At 42.5% G+C, this 22431-nt stretch overlaps 2 protein-coding genes across 5 annotated transcripts in view; one reads left to right on the top strand and one right to left on the bottom strand.

Moving 5' to 3' along the window:
- The window catches only part of slc13a4 (solute carrier family 13 member 4), a 35678-nt gene extending 35014 nt beyond the window's left edge, over positions 1-664 (bottom strand). Inside the window, exon 1 of the mRNA XM_023350257.1 lies at positions 69-664. Within this exon, the coding sequence (XP_023206025.1) occupies positions 69-71 (3 nt within the window). The 5' untranslated portion in view covers positions 72-664. The remainder of the gene's footprint in view (positions 1-68) is intronic.
- Positions 1-22431, top strand: part of LOC102229620 (sushi domain-containing protein 3-like) — a 41934-nt gene that overhangs the window by 8202 nt on the left and 11301 nt on the right. For 2 of the 4 annotated variants that reach the window (XM_023350259.1, XM_023350260.1), the window contains exon 2: positions 9710-10075. In XM_023350259.1, the coding sequence (XP_023206027.1) occupies positions 9781-10075 (295 nt within the window). In that variant the 5' untranslated portion in view covers positions 9710-9780. Of the gene's footprint in view, positions 1-8977; positions 10076-20068; positions 20432-22431 lie in introns of those variants that run through there. The other 2 variants (XM_023350258.1, XM_023350262.1) reach the window with 2 other exon arrangements.

Here is a 22431-nt window from a genome sequence, read left to right as displayed (position 1 = left end):
GCATGCAAAACAAAACGCAGCTCCGGTGGATGGAGAGTAGAGCAGCCACGGTCTTTCGATGTACTCACCATTTAACATCTTGCGTTTAAAGTGAGATTTGGAGAAGTGACGCTTTTGATGCTTGTCCACCCGTCCTGATGCTTGAAAGCCAACATTCATATTTTGACAGCTCTCCGGTCCTCGCTCAGTCCAGTAAGCTCGCACGGACTCGTCAATTTCCCCCCAATGCGCCGGATCGGTACTGGACGGATCCACAGTCGTCTTTCCATCTGCGGAAGAAAATCCCGCTTCCACCGACTCTGACTCCACAGACGCCAGTCCAGCCACCGACTCAGTCACGGTTAAAGGTTCTGGCTGGATCTTAGTGCCGGTGTTAGCATAGCTAAGGGTTCGAGGAGCGGGGATAACGATGTTTCTGCTCCATCTCCGCTAACAGGTTGAAAAAAGCCTGTCAGTTTAGGCATTTTGTTTGGCGCGATGCTCTTTTTCTTTTCTCTTCCTTCTTTTCTGCGCTCCGCTGTCATATTTTCTGTTGTCCGCCATTGTAAACTAATATTCCCTTGACGCTCCTCCTCCCCAATGCGTAAGATGCGTCAAAAGTGGACCAATAACAAGCAAGCATTCAAGATGGACGTTTGCCAGAACAAATTGGAACATTTTTCATCGGTGCTGTCGAAATCATCGTAGTCATTGATTAAATTCTGACACTATCCATTCACAAAATTATAAAACATCCTTCGGGGCCCCCGAAATGCCGGGGCCCCGGGCTACAGCCCCGGTAAGCCCCTGCTAAAATCCGGCCCAGCCGACAGGACTCGCTATGAAGCCCGGGAGATCAGCCGGGAGACCAACGGAACTTGCCACGAACCCCTGGAGGCAGGCTGCGAGACCGACAGGACTCGCTATGAAGCCCTGGAGGTCAGCCTGGAGACCAACGGGACTCGCTATGAAGCCCTGGAGGTCAGCCTGGAGACCGACAGGACTCGCTATGACTGCCCCGGACTGCCTTCGGGGCGAAGGCAGTCTGGGAGACTGACAGGACTCGTTACGAAGCTCTGGAGGCAGGTCGCGAGACCAACAGGACTCGCTACTAATCCCTGAGATCAGCCCGGAAACCAACCAGACTTGTTATGAAACCCCGAAGGCAGTCCGGGAGACCGACAGGACTCGTTACGAAGCCCTGGAGGTCAGCCTGGAGACCAACAGGGCTCGCTACAAAGCCCTGGAGGCAGGCCGGGAGACACTGCTGGCCCCAAGCATCTCATCTGACGCCTAACTAAAATAAAAACAAAACTAGAGTTCATAATATAACTCTATGATCTGGCGACAAAGGAGACCAGAATTCGATGGCCTCAAGTTCCCGTGGCACCGCAGTCCTGCGGGCCTCAAACTCTCCTGCCAACATCTTTCAAGCGTTAAGCTCTTCCGCCATCAGCCCCCAAGTGTCAAGCTTCCCCTGACACCGCAGTCCTGTTGTCCTCAAGCTTTTCTGCCATCGATTAAAGCTTGGAGCCCTCATGACACTTCTTTGTTTAGAACTTCAATCTTTCATACCAATACCTGAGAGTGTCAATACACATTTTCAGAAGTTTATTGGAGAAGCCTCCGATCACACGACTCAATACTGGCGGCTGCACCTGTGGCTGGTCTGAAACTGATTGAATGTCTTCGTGGGTTTCCTCTGATGGCTGCTGGTTCAGCTGTTCCATTCTGACCCTCAGGCAATGGCTCAGCTCTACCACTTTAAGCTGCAGGTCAGTGCTCATATTCTCAAAGATGGTGCTTTTCTCCTCCAGGGCGGCTTTTTCCATCTCCAAGGCTGTGATTATTTCCTCCAATGCAGTGCTTTTTTGATTCAGAGCTGTGATCCTCTGCTTCAGGTTGGTGTTTACCTTCTCTAAGTAGGTGCATCTCTGCTCAAAGGAGGTTCTTCTCTGCTCATAGTAGACGTTTTCCGACTCCAAGATGATGTTTACCTGTCTGAAAACTGAGTTTTCCTTCTTCAGGACTTTTTTTCTCTTTTCCAAGGCTGTGTTTTTCTGCAGCAGGGTGCTGTTTTCCTGCTTCAGGGCGATGTTGTCCTGCTCCAGGGTGTTCATTTTCGTCTCAATCGAGGGTCTTTCCTGCTTGAATAAGGTGTTTTCCGTCTCCAAGATGGTGTTCACCTGGTTGAAAAAGAAGTTTTCCTCCTTCAGGTCATTGTTTTCCTTTGCCAAGGTAGTGTATTTCCGCCCCAGGGTGGTAATTTTCTGCTGCAGAGCAGTCTTTTCCGTCTCCAGGGTGGTGTTCTCCTGCTTCAGGTTATTTTTTTCCTTTTCTAAGGCGGTCTTTTCCTTCTCCAGGACAGTGCTTTTCAGATCCAAGTCGGTGGTTTTCTGCTCCAGTATGTTGTTATCCTCCTTTAAAGCTCTGATTATGTCGAGCAGTTTTTTTAATTCCTCATCTTTCTCCTGAAGCAGCTTGTCTTTATCATGTGTAGCTTTTTCCATGTTGACAACTTTTATCTTCAGCTCCTCGTTGCTCAGCTCCTTCTGAGTCTCTCTAGCTGAAGTCTGTTGGTCAGAATCAGAACACGACGCTTTGCTGCTCTGATTCATTGTTAATCTGTTTAGTCTGAACAAATCCAAAAGCTGTTCCTTTATTATTATCTTGAAATGCTTTCGTTGTCAATCTCTTGTTCGGATACAATCCTTCTACTTCCTCTCTCTCTTTCTTCTGCAATGGTTGTGACCGTAGAGTTCCAAGAATTCAGCGTTGTGATGCAAAGTGTGCATCACTCTTTGTGACATCAATTTGTGTGATGTCACAAATTGATGTCACTACCTCAGCAGAACAACTAGAAAACTGCTGAAGTTTGAATAAAAACAAACTTTATGGCTGAATGCAGCTCGGCTTAGCTGATGGCTACAGAAGACAGTTGAGCTGGTAACATATCACCAAGGCTTAAATCCGCACTTGGGAGACAGCGGCTCTTGAGGACAATGGACTGGCACAGCAGGGTGCGAGGGCCAACGGTCAAACGGAAACATTGTGCCCAAAAACAGAAAAAGGGGAAACGGGCTGACCGGTTGATCCAGCTGATGCATATAGGAAGCCACCAAGTCCGACTCTCTTTCTGGCCATTATCCGCTCACTGGATAAGAAAATGGACAACCTCTCTCTAGCTAAGCAAGGTTGGTGGAATCAAATAATGTTCTCACTCTTTGGTTACCTAGCAACTCACTCATTCTTTGGTTACCTAGCAACAGCCTATTGAGTCCCTTTCGCAGCGTTCAGCCTTACCATAATTAGACTATTTCTGTGTTTAAAAGCCGTTTTAATTAGTTATTATTTAGGATTATTTTCTGAGAAATTGAGTTTGATTAGTTTGAATGTAATCACTGAAATTCGTGGTTTGGGTAATGTTATCATTAACCCAATCTATATGAGTTACAACAACATTTAATTTCCCTTTTGGATCAGTAAAGTTGAATTTTGAAGGCAAAATTTTACCAAGTATTTTTTTTTTTGTCCAGTTTCTAGTGAAAATATCTTAGTACACTTAAAATAAGACAAAACTGACCAATAAGCGACTTTTAAGCAAGACATAGAAGCTTGTTTAAGTAAATAATTCCTTAAAATTGCTGAAGAATTATTAGTTCCATTGACAGAATATGATACTGAAAACAAAACATTTTTCTCCAGTTATAAGTGAAATAATCTGCCAATGGAACTAATATTTTTTCCATCAATATTAAGGAATTAAAACAAGCTCCTATATCTTCCTGAAAAGTTACTCATAATTTAGTTGCTACTTGGTGAGATTTTGTGTTTGTGCAGTGAGGGAGCTGAAAACAATCGGAACTCCTTTTTATTTCCAAAAGATGTGAAAAATGATGCGAAATTCTGCACTAAAATAGAGCGTACTGAAGTTCATAGTTATAATGTGTTTAGATTTGTATTAATATGATTAATATGTCTGTTATTAATTGGAAGAACAAACACCCGAACAACCATGTCTTATTGACGAAGAGAGGAATCAACATAGTTAAAGAGTTTGTGAAAAAACAATTAAGTCCCATGTCATGGAGGGGGAACACATTTTGTCAAGTGGCTAAAATATATGGTTCCCCCCCAAGTAAGTTTGATAAATAAAGAGTAAATATTACTAAATTCACAGGATTTGTTGCTGATGAAGAGAGGACTAAGAACAGTTAAAGAGATTGTGAGAAAAATAATTATCTCCCATGTTGTGTATGGGGAACAGGTGATTTCAGGCAGCTGAAATATGTGGTAAAATAGCGTAAACAGAGAAAATAGCACTTTTATTGTGATAAGTTTTAGTTGTTGCTTAATGTAAGTGGTGTCTGAATAACAGTCAGTAAATGGATACATTTTAATTTACAATTTTTTTTTCAGAGCAGTTTATGTGTCTGAGGGATTTTGATGGCATGCAATGATAAAAAGTATTTTTTTTTTTTATATTTTGTGATAACTGCTATGAAATGGCAGTAAAGTATTTTTTATTTGCATAAGACTTTCATTTTCATTGGAACTTCCGATAAAAAGTGTCTTTAATACAGAAATGTCATGTCGAAAATTAAAAGGCGAATAAGGATGGGAAACCTTTTTATTGTAGTTACTTCCACCCTGTGACCAGCAGGTGGCATTATCAGTCGAAAATCAAATCCCAAAGCATCGCTTCAAGAAATGTGCAGAAAATGATAAGCAATGACAATTGTTTTTTTTGTTGAAAAAAACAACATTTTATTAAAGAAGTTTACGTTGCTTTACGAGCTACCCAATGAATTTACAGAACCAGCCGGCGTTCAAGTCCTGACCCCAGTTCAGTCAGGTTACACTCATCAGAGAAATGTCCGCACCTTACCAAAGTTTACCTGCTCTGATGGGGGGGCAGGGAGAAAATGTGACTATTACCAAAAACCTGAAATATGTCCTCCACCTGCAGAAGTAAAAGATTTGTCACCGAACGGCAGTGCTGTCGAACACGTACCGATCGGCACCAAATGAACTGTTACTTTTGAAATATTGAAGAGAGACGTGAGTCGTTGAAGCAGGTTTTTAAACCATCCCTGATGTTGGATCACGGCTCCCTCACTTCGTGATCTACATCCGAGACTCATCTTGAGTAAATGTAGCGGACCCAACCTTAATGCTCGATCATCACACCTGGAACAGACGTGCTTCTGAAAAATAAGCTGTAAAAGTAAACGTCTTCTGACAAATACTTATTTAGACATTGATTTTTAAAAAAAAAAATTTTTTAATGTAGAAATATGTACAATTTAGAAATAGGAAATAGTGACGAGATGCGAGGTTGTTTTTGTTTTGACGATTGTATTTAATGATAAGTCTCTGAGAAGGAAGGAACATTTACAGTTTAGAATGAAAAGGAACAAAACACATTTAAAATGCTAATTAAGTCATTTCAGATTCCTTATTTTTTTGAAAACTATAAATAAATAAGTTATGAAGACTATTCAATGGATTAATTCTGCGCTTAGGTTCTCGGTAAATCCGAGGGTGCATCACTTGTGTGTCTTAGATCTCATATGATTGTGAACAAGCTAAACTGGCAGAGTAATCAGCTTTTATAAGGGCATACATCACTTTTTTTTTTTAATTGACAAGAATTTCATTGTTCGGCTGTTTACTTCCATGTTTTGTGCACAGATCAAATTCTTCCGTCAGTACAGACACTACGCTATCATCCACATAGACAATCGGTTCCTATTTTGAACGAATTATTCAAAAGACTGTTAACTTGAGAAAAACATTCGTAAAGGACCAATCTGTCTTGAAAAAGGAAAAAAAAAAAAACATTAGAAGAGCTGATTGTAATTGATGTTTCACACTTTATATATCTTATTTGCTTTAACTCTGTAAATATGATATACGCCCTTTTGAGAGAAAGCGAAACATACACTGCCTGGCCAAAACTAAAAGTCGCCACCAAAAAATGGTCACACTCTCTAATATTTTGTTGGACTGCCTTTAGCTTTGATTACAGCCCGCATTCGCTGTGGCATTGTTTCAATAAGCTTCTGCAGTGTCACAAGATTTATTTCCATCCAGTGTTGCGTTAATCTTTCACCAAGATCTTGTATTGATGATGGGAGAGTCTGACCACTGCGCAAAGCCTTCTCCAGCACATCCCAAAGATTCTCAATGGGGTTAAGGTCTGGACTCTGTGGTGGCCAATCCATGTGTGAAAAAGATGTCTCATGCTCCCTGAACCACTCTTTCACAATGTGAGCCCGATGAATCCTGGCATTGTCATCTTGGAATATGCCCGTTCCATTTGGGAAGACAAAATCCATTGATGGAATAACCTGGTCATTCAGTATATTCAGGTAGTCAGCTGACCTCATTCTTTGGGCACACAATGTTGCTGAACCTAGACCTGACCAACTGCAGCAACCCCAGATCATAGCACTGCCCCCACAGGCTTGGACAGTAGGCACTAGGCATGATGGGTGCATCACTTCACCTGCCTCTCTTCTTACCCTGATGCGCCCATCACTCTGGAACAGGGTAAATCTGGACTCATCAGACCACATGACCCTCTTCCATTCCTCCAGAGTCCAATCTTTATGCTCCCTAGCAAACTGAAGCCTTTTTTTCTGGTTAGCCTTACTGATTAGAGGTTTTCTTACGGCTACACAGCTGTTCAATCCCAACCCCTTGAGTTCCCTTCGCATTGTGCGTGTGGAAATGCTTTTGCGTTCACAATTAAACATACTCCTGAGTTCTGCTGTTGTTTTTCTTCGATTTGATTTGACCAAACGTTTAAGTAATCGCCGATCACGGATCATTCAGGATTTTTTTCCGACCACATTTCTTCCTGGAAGACGATGGTTCCCCACCATCCTTCCAGTTTTTAATGATGCGTTGGACGGTTCTTAACCCAATTCTAGTAGTTTCTGCAATCTCCTTAGATGTTTTCTCTGCTTGATGCATGCCAATGATTTGACCCTTCTTAAACAGACTAACGTCTTTTCCACGACCACAGGATGTGTGTTTTGCCATGGTTGTTTAAGAAATGAGGAGTTACTCATTGCAACAACAAAAACAACAAAAAGAGAACACAATGCTTCACCTGAAATATGACGGTGGCAGCATCAGGATCTGGGGTTACTTTTATTCTGAAGGAGTTCAGAATAAATTGAATGAAATCATGAGCAGTCCTAAACACTAATCAGCTTTGACCCTTGACCTTCAGCTGTCTAACAGGAACCTGGAGATGAGGAGGAAGTTTGGTTTTAGTCCTAACTTCATAAATCCAAAAAGTGACTCCACCAGACGTGCTGTAAGGCTTTGGACTGGCCTAACCAAAGTCCAGAGTTAAATCTGACAGAACAGCTGTGGAGCTCAGAGTTTCTCTCAATCTGGTAGATTTTGGGGAACTTTTGCTGTTGGGACTTGGGAGATATTGGCGAGTCAAGATGCTAGGTAGCCTCCTGAGCAAAGAAAACTGCTGGAAGTGATTCGAAAAGGTGCTTCAGCAAAGAGTCCCTTGATGTGCACAATCACGCAGCCAGGCTTCTGCAGCTTTTTAATTTTTCATATTCTCCCCCAGAACAGTGGTTTTTTAGCTAAAAAGAACAGGAGACATGTCACAAAATGATTTATTATTATTATCTATTGTATATCATAGCAATTTTACAGGGTTACTTCGATTTTTTTAATTATTATTATTTTAGAAATCTTTTGTTAAAGTAAACAAAAGTAAGACATGTTTCAGACTTAGCAGGCAGATATGAAAACATTCAAGAGGCTGTCATTTGATGGCTTAAAATAACTTTCCACTTTGTCCACTTTGGAAAGGCGGTGGCTGTAAATAATGCAGTTTGCACCAGCAGAGCTTTCCTCATCCCCATATCTACAGGCCCAGCATTAGACTAACATTTTGTTGTTTCAAGCGGCTAGCTCTCCTTCCATCTGCATATGTTTTCAAATCTGCTGTTTTCTTTTCTTTTCTATTTTTTTTTTTTTTTTTTATTAAAATGGTCTTTTTTTCCCTTCTGCTCGTGTTGACACCATGTTTGCTCCTCTCTCGCTCGCCGACAGCATCTTTTCCCGTCCGTCGCATCTTCTATTTTTGGTCCGAGACGCATAAATTATTCACAATTTTTGCACGGACTTCCCGGCCGGAAAGCTATCGACGCGAGCTTTTGTGGGTCATCGCATTACACCTGAACATCCACCCCCGGCACTCACCAGGCTCACAACGAAGGAAAGAAACGGCTCCAGTGGAATCGCGTGCCAGGAAGGCGCCGTAGTCACGTTGTTCACCGCACCGATGAAACAAAACGAAAACCCGGACGGTTTGATAAGCTTGTGATCATACATTAATTTACATCACCTTAAAGACAGTACACCAGTTCTCGTCACCTGGTTTTCACCGGCTACGTTAATTACACAAATTCACACACTGCGGATTCCACCTTTTCACTATTTGGTGAAAAAACAAATCTGAAGTGAAAATGGAAAGTGTCGGGTTAAATTAAGCGCGCCACTAAAACGACAAAAGATGCTTATAAAATGAGTGAAATGTTTGAATTTGAAAGAGATGTGCTGAAGCTACACGCTAACTGTAAACCTTTTAAAAAACATTAATTAAATGTTTATGAGTGCTTTTAGGCATGAAAAACTGGGAATGTCAGCCATCATTCCGATTAAAGTAAAACTATCTAACTAGCTAGCTACCTAGCTACAAGATCCATCTGTTAAGTAGCCAACTGCAGGCTGGGCAGGAGCAGACAGCCTGACTATTTAGCTAGCTGAAATAAACTTGTTAGCTTGTTTGTTGCTCTTTAAAGAGCAGAGCGGCAAAAAGGTTTGCGCTCTAAGATTTTTAAAACTGCAAAAGTTAGTGTAGCTAGTGTTAAAGAATTTGAACGATTAGCCATGACCTGTGGAGCCACGAAAAATGGCAAATTCTGTCATGACCTCAAACATACGTTGATGCACAGAGCGGCCTAGCTAGGGTTTAGGGCTTCACGTAGAGCCAGGCTGGCTTGCTTAGCTTCTTCACGTTTGCAAACTGCCTTTTTGGATGTTCTTTCATAAGATTATGTCAGGATTGTATTTGGAAACAGAAACTGACTCAGACTTTTCAACCACAAACACCTCATGTTAAGTGGCTTTCAGCTGCTGTTTTCATTGTCAAACCTCCTTCCACCAAGTGAGATTGCGCCTTCAGGTTGCTGTTGAGGAAGCTAACGTCTTCTCAGTCTGCAATCTTCCCTTACAAGCGGCAGTCTGCACTCGGCTCTGAGAAACAGGTTTCAAGGGTAGACAAGGGACCAGGAATATCTGGACTTAAGGCTGCATGAGTTACAGCTCAGCAAATGAGTTTGTTACGCAACAGCTCAGTCAGCCCAGCTGGAGACCAGGGGGAGAGAGTAAGCCAGCTGAGCGAATGAGTGAGCCCAGGGACAGAGAGTAGAAGGCTGGAGAGAGAATAACAGCGAGTGAGCAGAGAGCGGGGCAGAATACAGCTGGATGCGGCTCGTACGCGGACGTGCTTTCCGTCTCTCACATCCCTTCTCTCTCTGTCATGCGGCGAGATGATGAGGGAAAACACAGTTTGCTTCTGTCCACAAAGGGTTTGAAGTGAAGGGCATCAAGAAAAATAAAGAAAAAGAGGATAAGAAGAAAGCAACCAACATCCCCCCAGTGAAGGATTTTGCTTTTTTGTTTGCAGCCAGACTATGAGGCTGTGAGTTCGGGTCCTTGTCCCGCTTGCAGAGTTCTTCTTCTTCACCACCTGACACCATGCCACTGAGGAACAGATGGAGGAGTGGAGGCAGCTGCCTCTGGATGCTGCTGCTCCTGCCCAGGCTCTGCTGTCTGGTTCTGGCACAGGGCTCCACGCTGAGCCCAGAGGACAGCCGGTCCATCACTGCTGCGATGCTGCCGGAGGACTGGACCAACACCATGGTGCCACTGCAGCCGGACCTGCAGACCGTAGCCCAAACGCCCACAGAGGAGCCGGCAGAGGCGCCGACGGAAGACCAGACGGAGGCGCCGACGGAGATGCAGACTCAGGTCTTCACCAACAACTACACAGGTTGGGTCTTCCACTAGTCAGCCACTTGTGTAGTGTTTTCTGCGATTTTTTTTTCGTCTTCAAACTTGGTTTAAGTTTATTTTAAAATGTGTTGTGACTTTTGACTCTCACACTAAAACGATGGTCTTGGTGTGGCAAAGCCCGGCGTTAACCTGAAGCAGTCCGCAGTCACAGTGATGCCACCTGGGAAAATCAAGTTCTCATTGGGGAGTTCAGCAAATGCAAAACTTTCCACAACTGAAAAAAAAAACACTACATGAAACATAAATACACATTTATACATTTGGTTGAAACATTTAAACTAATTCTCATCAGAACAACACTGACTGTTTCCAGTTACTTTCCACTCTAGTTCGTTTGTCTTGAATTCCGGTTTGTTTGGTGAGGTGTGAATGTGCAATCCAACTCTGATGGGGACCAAAAAAGCTAACTGGTCCGCCTGCAAATGTAAGTTTCTGTTTGGTTGAAGTGAACTCTGGTGCGGTTTGAATGCGCAATGGGAACGTCAAGCTGACCAGAGACCGCTTCAAAAGCAGGAAGCAGGCTATAGTGCAGGGCATTCTGGGTAAATACAACCGAAACAAACGCGCAAGCTAGCGCTACATGGAGAAATGGCTTGTGGTCTTTTGCCAAAGACGAAAGAGAAATCCTACAGCCACTAAAATCTGACACCACTCTTATTTCTGTTTGTATTTTGTGAAGAAGGAAGTTGCATTCGGCGTCTTCTTCAGACGTTTTAGTGTTGTTCCCTTTAGTGGTTCTTGGTGCAGCGCCACCACAGCCCAGGGGGTGAACAGATTTTTTTTATAGGGTTTGGTTCATTTGACACAGTGCAGTGTGAAATTGAACAAATATTACAATTCTGGTCCCCAATCGAACCGAATCTACCGACTATCATGTGCGAAAAAACACCCCAACAACCAACTTCCACCATAAACCTGAAAAGCCGAGCTACTCTCTAACATCTGGTTAATGCTAGCCATTTCTGGAATTAAGAACGATTACAAACCCCCAAACATCCCCCCCACACACACATATGTAATCCTGTCATCTTAATTTTGGCCCTGAAAACAGATGATGAATAAAGACGTATCAAAATTATTACAAAGGGGGGTGTGCTGTGAGCACGCCCCACGTTTGGAGGCCTTAGTCCTCGACGCGGACGTCGCGGGTTCCACTCCCGGTCCTGACGACCTTTGCCGCATGTCTACCCTCCTTCCTGTCTGCCTACTGTCAAACAAACAAATACGAGCCACTAGTGCCGCAAAAACTCTTCGGAGAAAAAAAAAATTATTATAAAGGGAAACACAAATCAAAGTTTTATATGAAACCCAAACATTTTGTAGAACCAAACAGTGAATCTAACTTGAAACGGTACTCCACAAACACTGATATCTTTAAAAACGACACAAAAAATGTCTCAGAAGTACTGTATATACCGGCTAGTACAACTTTTGTCCGTGCAAAAAAACAAACAAGTGTAACTGACTATTTTAAGAGAGTTAAACATCTATTCTGCCTTTTAATGCCATGATGATGTTTTTAGAGAATCGAACAGCTTTTAATCAAAACCCAACAGCTAACCAAATTGTTATCTCCTCGTTAGTATAGTGGTGAGTATCCCCGCCTGTCACGCGGGAGACCGGGGTTCAGCTCCCTCTTGATCTCGACGGGGTTTGATTAAATAAAGGAATATTTAATTTCACCATCAGGTTGATATTTCACTGCTAACTGGGACAGCAATGAGTGGGAATGGCGTGCCATCAGACCTGAGTGCTTCTTAGTTCTTAATGAGGTTCTTTCTTAGTTTTACAGCTGGATGTGTTCAGGAGGTACGTTGGAGGTGAGGCGCCGGAGTTCGCGTGCTTGTTGTCGGCGGCGGTGTGCTTCAGGTGGAAAACAATTCATTAAAACTGGAGCTGTTCAGGCTGAAGGGAACGCTGCAGCGCCGCTCGCATGACTTCACTTCCACTGGAGCATGAGCTTCCACTCTCCTTCCTTCCTTCCTTCCTTCCTTCCTTCCTTCTCCCAACGCACGTCTCTCTTTCTCTGTCAATGCGTCACCTTCTCGTTTTTCCTCCTTTTCTGTCATTTCGTCTTCTGTCCTGCTTTTTTCCCCCCGTGGCCACGTCGTCACGTGTTTAAGTGAACTGCCCAAAGCGGATACATTTTTTTATTTTTTTATTTTTTAAGCGGGGACCCTCACGTGCTCGGTACACACTCGTTCACTCACAAACACAAGAAACGGACGCTCAGAAATCTTCTTAAAGGTTTAGAGAGTAAACACGGCTGCTTATTTCATAATGGCAGCTTTCTGTCTAACCGAGCCAAAGTAAGCACTTTATGCTTTAACAGCACGCGCGCAAAGAGATCAGCTGGCTTGCCACATTTGCACCACGTGCGTGCTTTACACCAGACCCGAGCTTCGGCTGTGAGGTCATTTCCGAACATTTAAAATCCCGAAGCTGTGATTAATATCACAGCGTTCGTCGGACGGTAAAAACTACTTTGCTTCGTTCAGATTTTATTTGATTCGTTTTGAAGCTGTTCTTTGGCTTTAGAGTCGGATTGCAGCAGCAACGCTGGGTTTATGTTTGGGAAATTTTTTTTTGTGGTTATTTTTAAATTGGCTTCCTGTACAGAACAATTAATTCCAATTAAATGGGCTGTCAGAAAGGCTTTTTCCACCACTGGACCCCAGGGATTCTGGAACAAATGAAAGGCAGTCAGAGCTATTTCCCAAGGAGTGGGAAAACTTTCCCTAATAGGCCTATATTTATTATTTTTTAAAGTAATCACAGGGTCACGCAGTACTATTTACACAACTTGGACTCATTTTTTTTGTGGTGGCTTTTTGTCTGCGTGTTATTATAGTTTACAAAGCGGTGAAGAATATTTTCTCTGTTACAGATTTCTTTTATTTTTGTTTAGCCACATCAGATTTGAATGCTTCACGCCACTGAAAAATTGTATTATCTGATTACTGCCTGTTCAGTAGAATCATGACATCTGCTAAATGGAACTTGTCTGACAACATGATGTCGGCTCACAACTTCAAAAAGTGGCAAATGTTTCAGATAAAGAAGAAACCAAGTTAAAGTTTTGGTGCTAGGATGAGGTGTTTTTTGTTTGTTTGTTTGGTTTTTTGTTTTTTTTTGGCCGCATCAAAATTAGTGTATTCTGAAAAGCTGCAATGGAAACGCTTAACTTTACATAAGTCATGTGATCAACAATCAGATTTTAATACTGGTGGAAATGACGAAGAAGACGACAGGAAGTGGTAGGAGAGCGATGAGTCAGCATGTTTTAAGGACTCATTGTGTGAACAAACTTATTCACATGTGAATTTAATTGTGTCCCTTATTTAATGGAAACACAGTAAGTGCGAAATTGTGCTTTGTGCCGACAAAGTTTTTTGTGTGCTTGCAATGGAAATGCAGCAGCTGTTGTTCAGTGGAACCGACAGAACTGGATACAAACTCTCGTATTGGTAGATTGTTGAGAAACCTCCTTCATTCTGAGGCAGAATCCAGAACTTCACGCGGCATCAAAGTTCATTTTTCTAGTTTGGAATGCAGACTTTCACACTTTTTGGAGAAAATGGATCATAAGTCTGGGCGAAGCCATGATTCTCAGTCACAAAACAATGAAAGTCTCCCTCCAGGCTAGGAGTCAGCCTATTCCCCTACCAGGGGGAATAGATTGCTGTAGAGTGCGGTAGAGAAAGGTTAGGTCTGTTGTGAATAAAGCAAAGCTGTCAATGTACCGGACTCTAAATTCTGACGTTCACCTATATTCCCAAGAGTTGGATCATGACCAAAAGAACCAGATCTCATATATAAGCAACTATAATGCGCTTCTTTTGTTGGGTGGATCCTTACAGATAAGTGAGTTCCTTCACCCAGGTAAGTCTTGGCGCAGAGTTACTTCTCCTCAGCATCAAAATGGGTCAGGTGATGATGCTATCTTGGGTTCCTCCCTGTGGAAGTTTTCCAGTACATAAGGCAGACCCAAAACTTCATGGAGAGACAATGAACGGATGGACGAACAGGCGGCTGGATGGATGGATGGACTGGGATTCTTCAGGTAACACCTGTTCTAACTCGAATAAATCAAATGAATGACTTATTAACAGGCCTTAGTAAAAATTCATAGAGTAGGGCGTGCCGTGGTGGCGTAGTGGTTAGCGCGACCCGTATTTGGAGGCCTTGAGTCCTTGACGCGGCAGTCGCGGGTTCGACTCCCGGACCCGACGACATTTGCCGCATGTCTTCCCCCCTCTCCTTCCCTGTTTCCTGTCAGCCAACTGTGATATAAGGGACACTAGAGCCCACAAAAAGACCCCCTGGAGGGGTAAAAAAAAAAATTCATAGAGTTCCAGGAAGTAATTTCTCTAAAAGTTTCTTGTGGATGCCTGGTTGGTAAAACCCTCGCTTGGTGTTGGTTTGCTTGGTGTCCTGGTGTTCCAGATTAGTAGCAGGCGACCTTCTGATAAGTAGTGTTTATTTCAGCTTTAGAGACGCGCTAAGCTGCGACATTAACACGGTAACACAACCTATTGACCTCAACAGTGTAGGCGAGAGGTAATGTTAGTGCTAATCCCCACATGAGGCCTCTCACTGACTGAACTATCTTTAATCTGTCCTGCCAGCAGTTCACTCATCTCATCTTTTACTTTTTTAAAAATTTTATTTCAGAACTAGGTTTCCTTAAACTTGATTTTTCTGTTTCCAGATATTAGTCACCCAACTCCTTTGCTGATTCTAGATTCTAGGCATAGCAAGGTTCCCTGTTGCTGCTGTTAAAAGCTGAATAATTTAACAGTACCATAAATACTGACCAAAAAAAAAAAAAAAAAAAAGAATTCAGATTTAGACTCATCCGCATGACAGTAAGCTGCTTATTCTTCGCTCTGAGTCCAGTAGGATGTTTGGCCAAAAGACTTACATGTGGAAGCTAACCCTTTACCGGGGTTTCAGTCAAATGAGTTTATGCATAAAGCCAATTAGCCTTCTCTATTTCAGTTTTTTTCTAGTACTACCAATCCTGCTGACATGTTAACACACAGCAGAACGGATTTTCTCTCTAGAAGCAGATGTATGTTAAAGCCAATTACCTTTGTCCATTCAAGGTTTTCTATTCTTGGTGCTGATGCAAGACTTTGTGCTTGAGTTTCACCTTAGCGTCCAAAACAAGGACTGTGGACCACAAGTTTTGTTGCAACATAACTGGGAATGTATATTTAAAAAAAACAAACAACAACAAGAAAACAGCTTCTCAAAACCTATCAGGAGTTTAATTCTTTGATTTTTACCCTTTTGTTGCTTTTACAAATCAATCTGTGTGTGCAATTGGTTTCAATCGGGCAGCATCACCTTGTTGACTTCAAATAATTTCTGTGTAGCTCTAGCTAGATGTTATGGGTTATTGTCTTGCTGGAAAATAAATGTTCTCTTAAAGCTGTAACTGTAGCCAGAAACACTAATAGTGTGACAACACCAAACACGTTTCACGCGTCTGGTTTACATTCAGACTATGTGGAGGCACGACGAGGGCCCGTCGTGGCATCAGATGCGTCAAGCTGATCCAATGCGTCCGATAAATAAGCCGGCAACAGAAAACAACGGCTAGAGAGATTTTGACGCACCCTCGACACACCTCCACAAGGACTTTAGATGTAAACCAGACACACCTGATGTGTAAAACACTGTAGAGCAACATGTCAAGCATCTGCATTCAAAGTGCATACGGGTCGAACTTCAAGCGTCAGACACGTTTTTGGCGTGTGTGATGCGTTTGGTGTGAACACACCATAATGAACCAGTGAACGGACCTTCCAGAACCAGCGGTCTCTATATATTAGACACAGACACATAAACTGCTCTGAAAAAAAATTGTAAATTAAAATGTATCCATTTACTGACTGTTATTCAGACACCACTTACATTAAGCAACAACTAAAACTAATCACAATAAAAGTGCTATTTTCTCTGTTTACGCTATTTTACCACATATTTCAGCTGCCTGAAATCACCTGTTCCCCATACATAACATGGGAGATAATTATTTTTCTCACAATCTCTTTAACTGTTCTTAGTCCTCTCTTCATCAGCAACAAATCCTGTGAATTTAGTAATATTTACTCTTTATTTATCAAACTTACTTGGGGGGGGGAACCATATATTTTAGCCACTTGACAAAATGTGTTCCCCCTCCATGACATGGGACTTAATTGTTTTTTCACAAACTCTTTAACTATGTTGATTCCTCTCTTCGTCAATAAGACATGGTTGTTCGGGTGTTTGTTCTTCCAATTAATAACTGACATATTAATCATATTAATACAAATCCAAACACATTATAACTATGAACTTCAGTACGCTCTATTTTAGTGCAGAATTTTGCATCATTTTTCACATCTTTTGGAAATAAAAAGGAGTTCCGATTGTTTTCAGCTCCCTCACTGCACAAACAAAATCTCACCAAGTAGTTTTGGTCCAGTTTGTTGTGCAAACATCTTAGTACATTTAAGATAAGACACAACTAAATTATGAGTAGCTTTTCAGGAAGATATAGGAGCTTGTTTTAATTCCTTAATATGGATGGAAAAAATATTAGTTCCATTGGCAGATTATTTCACTTATAGCTGGAGAAAAATGTTTTGTTTTAAGTATCATATTCTGTCAATGGAACTAATAATTCTTCAGCAATTTTAAGGAATTATTTACTTAAACAAGCTTCTATGTCTTGCTTAAAAGTTGCTTATTGGTCAGTTTTGTCTTATTTTAAGTGTACTAAGATATTTTCACTAGAAACTGGACAAAAAAAAAATACTTGGTAAAATTTTGCCTTCAAAATTCAACTTTACTGATCCCAAAGGGAAATTAAATGTTGTTGTAACTCATATAGATTGGGTTAATGATAACATTACCCAAACCACAAATTTCAGTGATTACATTCAAACTAATCAAACTCAATTTCTCAGAAAATAATCCTAAATAATAACTAATTAAAACGGCTTTTAAACACAGAAATAGTCTAATTATGGTAAGGCTGAACGCTGCGAAAGTGACTCAACAGGCTGTTGCTAGGTAACCAAAGAATGAGTGAGTTGCTAGGTAACCAAAGAGTGAGAACATTATTTGATTCCACCAACCTTGCTTAGCTAGAGAGAGGTTGTCCATTTTCTTATCCAGTGAGCGGATAATGGCCAGAAAGAGAGTCGGACTTGGTGGCTTCCTATATGCATCAGCTGGGTCAACCGGTCAGCCCGTTTCCCCTTTTTCTGTTTTTGGGCACAATGTTTCCGTTTGACCGATGGCCCTCGCACCCTGCTGTGCCAGTCCATTGTCCTCAAGAGCCGCTGTCTCCCAAGTGTGGATTTAAGCCTTGGTGATATGTTACCAGCTCAACTGTCTCCTGTAGCCATCAGCTAAGCCGAGCTGCATTCAGCCATAAAGTTCGTTTTTATTCAAACTTCAGCAGTTTTCTAGTTGTTCTGCTGAGGTAGTGACATCAATTTGTGACATCAATTTGTGACATCACACAAATTGATGTCACAAAGAGTGATGCACACTTTGCATCACAACGCTGCACTCTTGAACTCTACGTCACAACCATTGCAGAAGAAAGAGAGAGAGGAAGTAGAAGGATTGTATCCGAACAAGAGATTGACAACGAAAGCATTTCAAGATAATAATAAAGGAACAGCTTTTGGATTTGTTCAGACTAAACAGATTAACAATGAATCAGAGCAGTAAAGCGTCGTGTTCTGATTCTGACCAACAGACTTCAGCTAGAGAGACTCAGAAGGAGCTGAGCAACGAGGAGCTGAAGATAAAAGTTGTCAACATGGAAAAAGCTACACATGATAAAGACAAGCTGCTTCAGGAGAAAGATGAGGAATTAAAAAAACTGCTCGACATAAACAGAGCTTTAAAGGAGGATAACGACATACTGGAGCAGAAAACCACCGACTTGGATCTGAAAAACACTGTCCTGCAGAAGGAAAAGACCGCCTTAGAAAAGGAAAAAAATAACCTGAAGCAGGAGAACACCACCCTGGAGACGGAAAAGACTGCTCTGGAGCAGAAAATCATCGCCTTGGAAAAGGAAAAAAATACCCTGGAGAAGGAAAAGACTGCTCTGGAGCAAAACAGTACCTCCTTGGAGCAGAAAATCACCACCCTGGGGCGGAAATACACTGCGTTGGCAAAGGAAAACAATGACCTGAAGGAGGAAAACTTCTTTTTCAACCAGGTGAACACCATCTTGGAGAAGGAAAACACCTTATTCAAGCAGGAAAGACCCTCGATTGAGACGAAAATGAACACCCTGGAGCAGGACAACATCGCCCTGAAGCAGGAAAACAGCACCCTGCTGCAGAAAAACACAGCCTTGGAAAAGAGAAAAAAAGTCCTGAAGAAGGAAAACTCAGTTTTCAGACAGGTAAACATCATCTTGGAGTCGGAAAACATCTACTATGAGCACAGAAGAACCTCCTTTGATGAGAGATGCACCTACTTAGAGAAGGTAAACACCAACCTGAAGCAGAGGATCACAGCTCTGAATCAAAAAAGCACTGCATTGGAGGATATAATCACAGCCTTGGAGAAGGAAAAAGCCGCCCTGGAGGAGAAAAGCACCATCTTTGAGAATATGAGCACTGACCTGCAGCTTAAAGTGGTAGAGCTGAGCCATTGCCTGAGGGTCAGAATGGAACAGCTGAACCAGCAGCCATCAGAGGAAACCCACGAAGACATTCAATCAGTTTCAGACCAGCCACAGGTGCAGCCGCCAGTATTGAGTCGTGTGATCGGAGGCTTCTCCAATAAACTTCTGAAAATGTGTATTGACACTCTCAGGTATTGGTATGAAAGATTGAAGTTCTAAATTAAGAAGTGTCATGAGGGCTCCAAGCTTTAATCGATGGCAGAAAAGCTTGAGGACAACAGGACTGTGGTGTCAGGGGAAGCTTGACACTTGGGGGCTGATGGCGGAAGAGCTTAACGCTTGAAAGATGTTGGCAGGAGAGTTTGAGGCCCGCAGGACTGCGGTGCCACGGGAACTTGAGGCCATCGAATTCTGGTCTCCTTTGTCGCCAGATCATAGAGTTATATTATGAACTCTAGTTTTGTTTTTATTTTAGTTAGGCATCAGATGAGATGCTTGGGGCTAGCAGTGTCTCCCGGCCTGCCTCCAGGGCTTTGTAGCGAGCCCCGTTGGTCTCCAGGCTGACCTCCAGGGCTTCGTAACGAGTCCTGTTGGTTTCCCGGACTGCCTTTGGGGTTTCATAACAAGTCCTGTTGGTTTCCGGGCTGACCTCAGGGATTAGTAGCGAGTCCTGTTGGTCTCGCGACCTGCCTCCAGAGCTTCGTAACGAGTCCTGTCAGTCTCCCAGACTGCCTTCGCCCCGAAGGCAGTCCGGGGCAGTCATAGCGAGTCCTGTCGGTCTCCAGGCTGACCTCCAGGGCTTTATAGCGAGTCCCGTTGGTCTCCAGGCTGACCTCCAGGGCTTTATAGCGAGTCCTGTCGGTCTCGCAGCCTGCCTCCAGGGGTTCGTGGCAAGTCCCGTTGGTCTCCCGGCTGATCTCCCGGGCTTCATAGCGAGTCCTGTCGGCTGGGCCGGATTTTAGCAGGGGCTTACCGGGGCTGCAGCCCGGGGCCCCGGCATTTCGGGGGCCCCGAAGGATGTTTTATAATTTTGTGAATGGATAGTGTCAGAATTTAATCAATGACTACGATGATTTTGCCAGCACCGATGAAAAATGTTCCAATTTGTTCTGGCAAACGTCCATCTTGAATGCTTGCTTGTTATTGGTCCACTTTTGACGCATCTTACGCATTGGGGAGGAGGAGCGTCACGGGAATATTAGTTTACAATGGCGGACAACAGAAAATATGACAGCGGAGCGCAGAAAAGAAGGAAGAGAAAAGAAAAAGAGCATCGCGACAAACAAAATGCCTAAACTGACAGGCTTTTTTCAACCTGTTAGCGGAGATGGAGCAGAAACATCGTTATCCCCGCTCCTCGAACCCTTAGCTATGCTAACACCGGGACTAAGATCCAGCCAGAACCTTTAACCGTGACTGAGTCGGTGGCTGGACTGGCGTCTGTGGAGTCAGAGTCGGTGGAAGCGGGATCTTCTTCCGCAGATGGAAAGACGACTGTGGATCCGTCCAGTACCGATCCGGCGCATTGGGGGGAAATTGACGAGTCCGTGCGAGCTTACTGGACTGAGCGAGGACCGGAGAGCTGTCAAAATATGAATGTTGGCTTTCAAGCATCAGGACGGGTGGACAAGCATCAAAAGCGTCACTTCTCCAAATCTCACTTTAAACGCAAGATGTTAAATGGTGAGTACATCGAAAGACCGTGGCTGCTCTACTCTCCATCCACCGAGCTGCGTTTTGTTTTGCATGCCGCATTTTCAGCAATGCTAATACTCAGTCAAACTTTGAGACTGGTTTCAGTGACTGGAACCAGGCAACTGAACGCATGAGAGAGCATGAAAACAGCGAACATCGTAGAAAAGCAATGCTGAAATATGTTTCACTTGCAGCAGCCAGCGGGAGGATAGACACAGAACTGCAGAAACAATTTGAATCAGAGTGTTCATATTGGACTGAAGTGTTGAGAAGAGTTGTGTCTGTTGTCAGGTTTTTAGCAGAGAGGGGACTGGCTCTGAGAGGAGCCAGTGACAAATTTGGAAGAACTGATAATGGGAATTATCTGGGAATACTGGAGTTAATCAGCGAGTTTGATCCTTTTCTGAAGTCTCACATAGAGAAATATGGAAATGCAGGTTCAGGGAAACCCTCACATCTTTCTTCCCAAACACGTGAGGAATTTATTCAGCTGATGGGTGATCGTGTTCTATCACAAATAGTGAGTGAAGTAAAAATGGCAAAGTTTCAAACTTTTCAGGGTTGAGTATTGTTTTCTTATTTGGTTTGCGCTTGAGTAAATGTAGGTCGTGTTTGTGGTTCGAGTTCCTACAGAGAAGTTGAATGCAAAAGTGTCATTAATAAATGGAAATCTGTATTTTGTTCTTCGTGTTTTTCAAGATGTTCTCTGTAAAAACCTTGGTCTAGAAGATGAAAATTGTTCATCTGCTTTTATTGAGAACCGGGGGCTGTAAAAAATCCTTCAGAGGGCAGCACTTTGGACTTACCTGGGTCAGGATATTCTCTGAAAACTATAGTATGCCTGATCTCTTTTTTCCAGAAGATATTGTTTATATCCATGTTCTGTCTGACTGGCAGAGAAGCACTTTTTTGACATTTATTTCCTCCACTATTTACCAAGAACTTTAAAACCAAAGAAAAAGTTTGAGTTTTGATATATTCCACTTGTACTTAAATTTACTTGTAAATGCTGGGGATATTTGTATAAATATTGTTTTACTCGCTTTGCTTTGTAAAAGTATATTTGAGCATTGCACCTTCTTGCACTCAATCTGTTTTATAGTTTGTGTTGAAGTCCAGGCAACAATAACTATTCAGTGATTTTATTTTGTGATGCAAGCATCATATTCTAGTTTCAACCCCAACATGTGGTTTAGTCTTTCTAGAAAAGAGTTCAGAGTTGTTTGTAGTTTGTGACAACTGGCTTATTAAAGTTGTAAGTTGTCAAAACTTACTGTTCGGTCATTTTCTGCTCATCCTCTAAAACAAAACACATACAATATATATATATATATATATATATATATATATATATATATATATATTTTTTTTTTTTTTTTTTTTTTTTTTTTTTTTGACTCTAGCCCAGGGGCCCCCATCCTCCTAAATCCGGCCCTGCTCACTGCACTCAAGTGATTTCCACTCTGCTCATCTTGAGACTAGCACCAGTTAGTTGGACCTCTGTCAAATTAGGTCAGTCACTTTAAAGGGGGTGATTGTTTATGCAACCCCTTATTTTATGTTAGATGTTATGTTTTTAGTTGCCATATTGTTGTAGAAATCAGTTTTCGCTATGATACTTGAGTTATTTTTATTTTAAAAAAGCCCAATTTTGTTGATCCTGGTTGATTTGTAAAGGCAACAAAAGGGTAAAACATCCACGGGGGTGAAATACTTTTTTGTAGGCGTTGTAACTGAACTTTAACCATAAGCTTAAATTGTGAAGTTATACAAAGCTAATTACCCTATGGATGAGCCGAAAGCATGGATGGACAGGTTTTCCTTTGTCCATGTCCCAACCGGAAACGCTCATAATCTGGAAAGGATTTTTCAACTGTGGCAGCTTAAAGGGTTGTCGAGCCTCTGAGAGATGTGGAAAATTTACAGCAATATCCTCTGGCACACCACAGAGCAGGCGATGTTACTTAGACAGGAAGCTGCAGCAGCCA

This window comes from Xiphophorus maculatus, chromosome 17 (genome assembly GCF_002775205.1).
Source record: "Xiphophorus maculatus strain JP 163 A chromosome 17, X_maculatus-5.0-male, whole genome shotgun sequence".
Taxonomy (NCBI): domain Eukaryota; kingdom Metazoa; phylum Chordata; class Actinopteri; order Cyprinodontiformes; family Poeciliidae; genus Xiphophorus; species Xiphophorus maculatus.
This window is presented reverse-complemented; position numbering and strand designations above follow the sequence as displayed.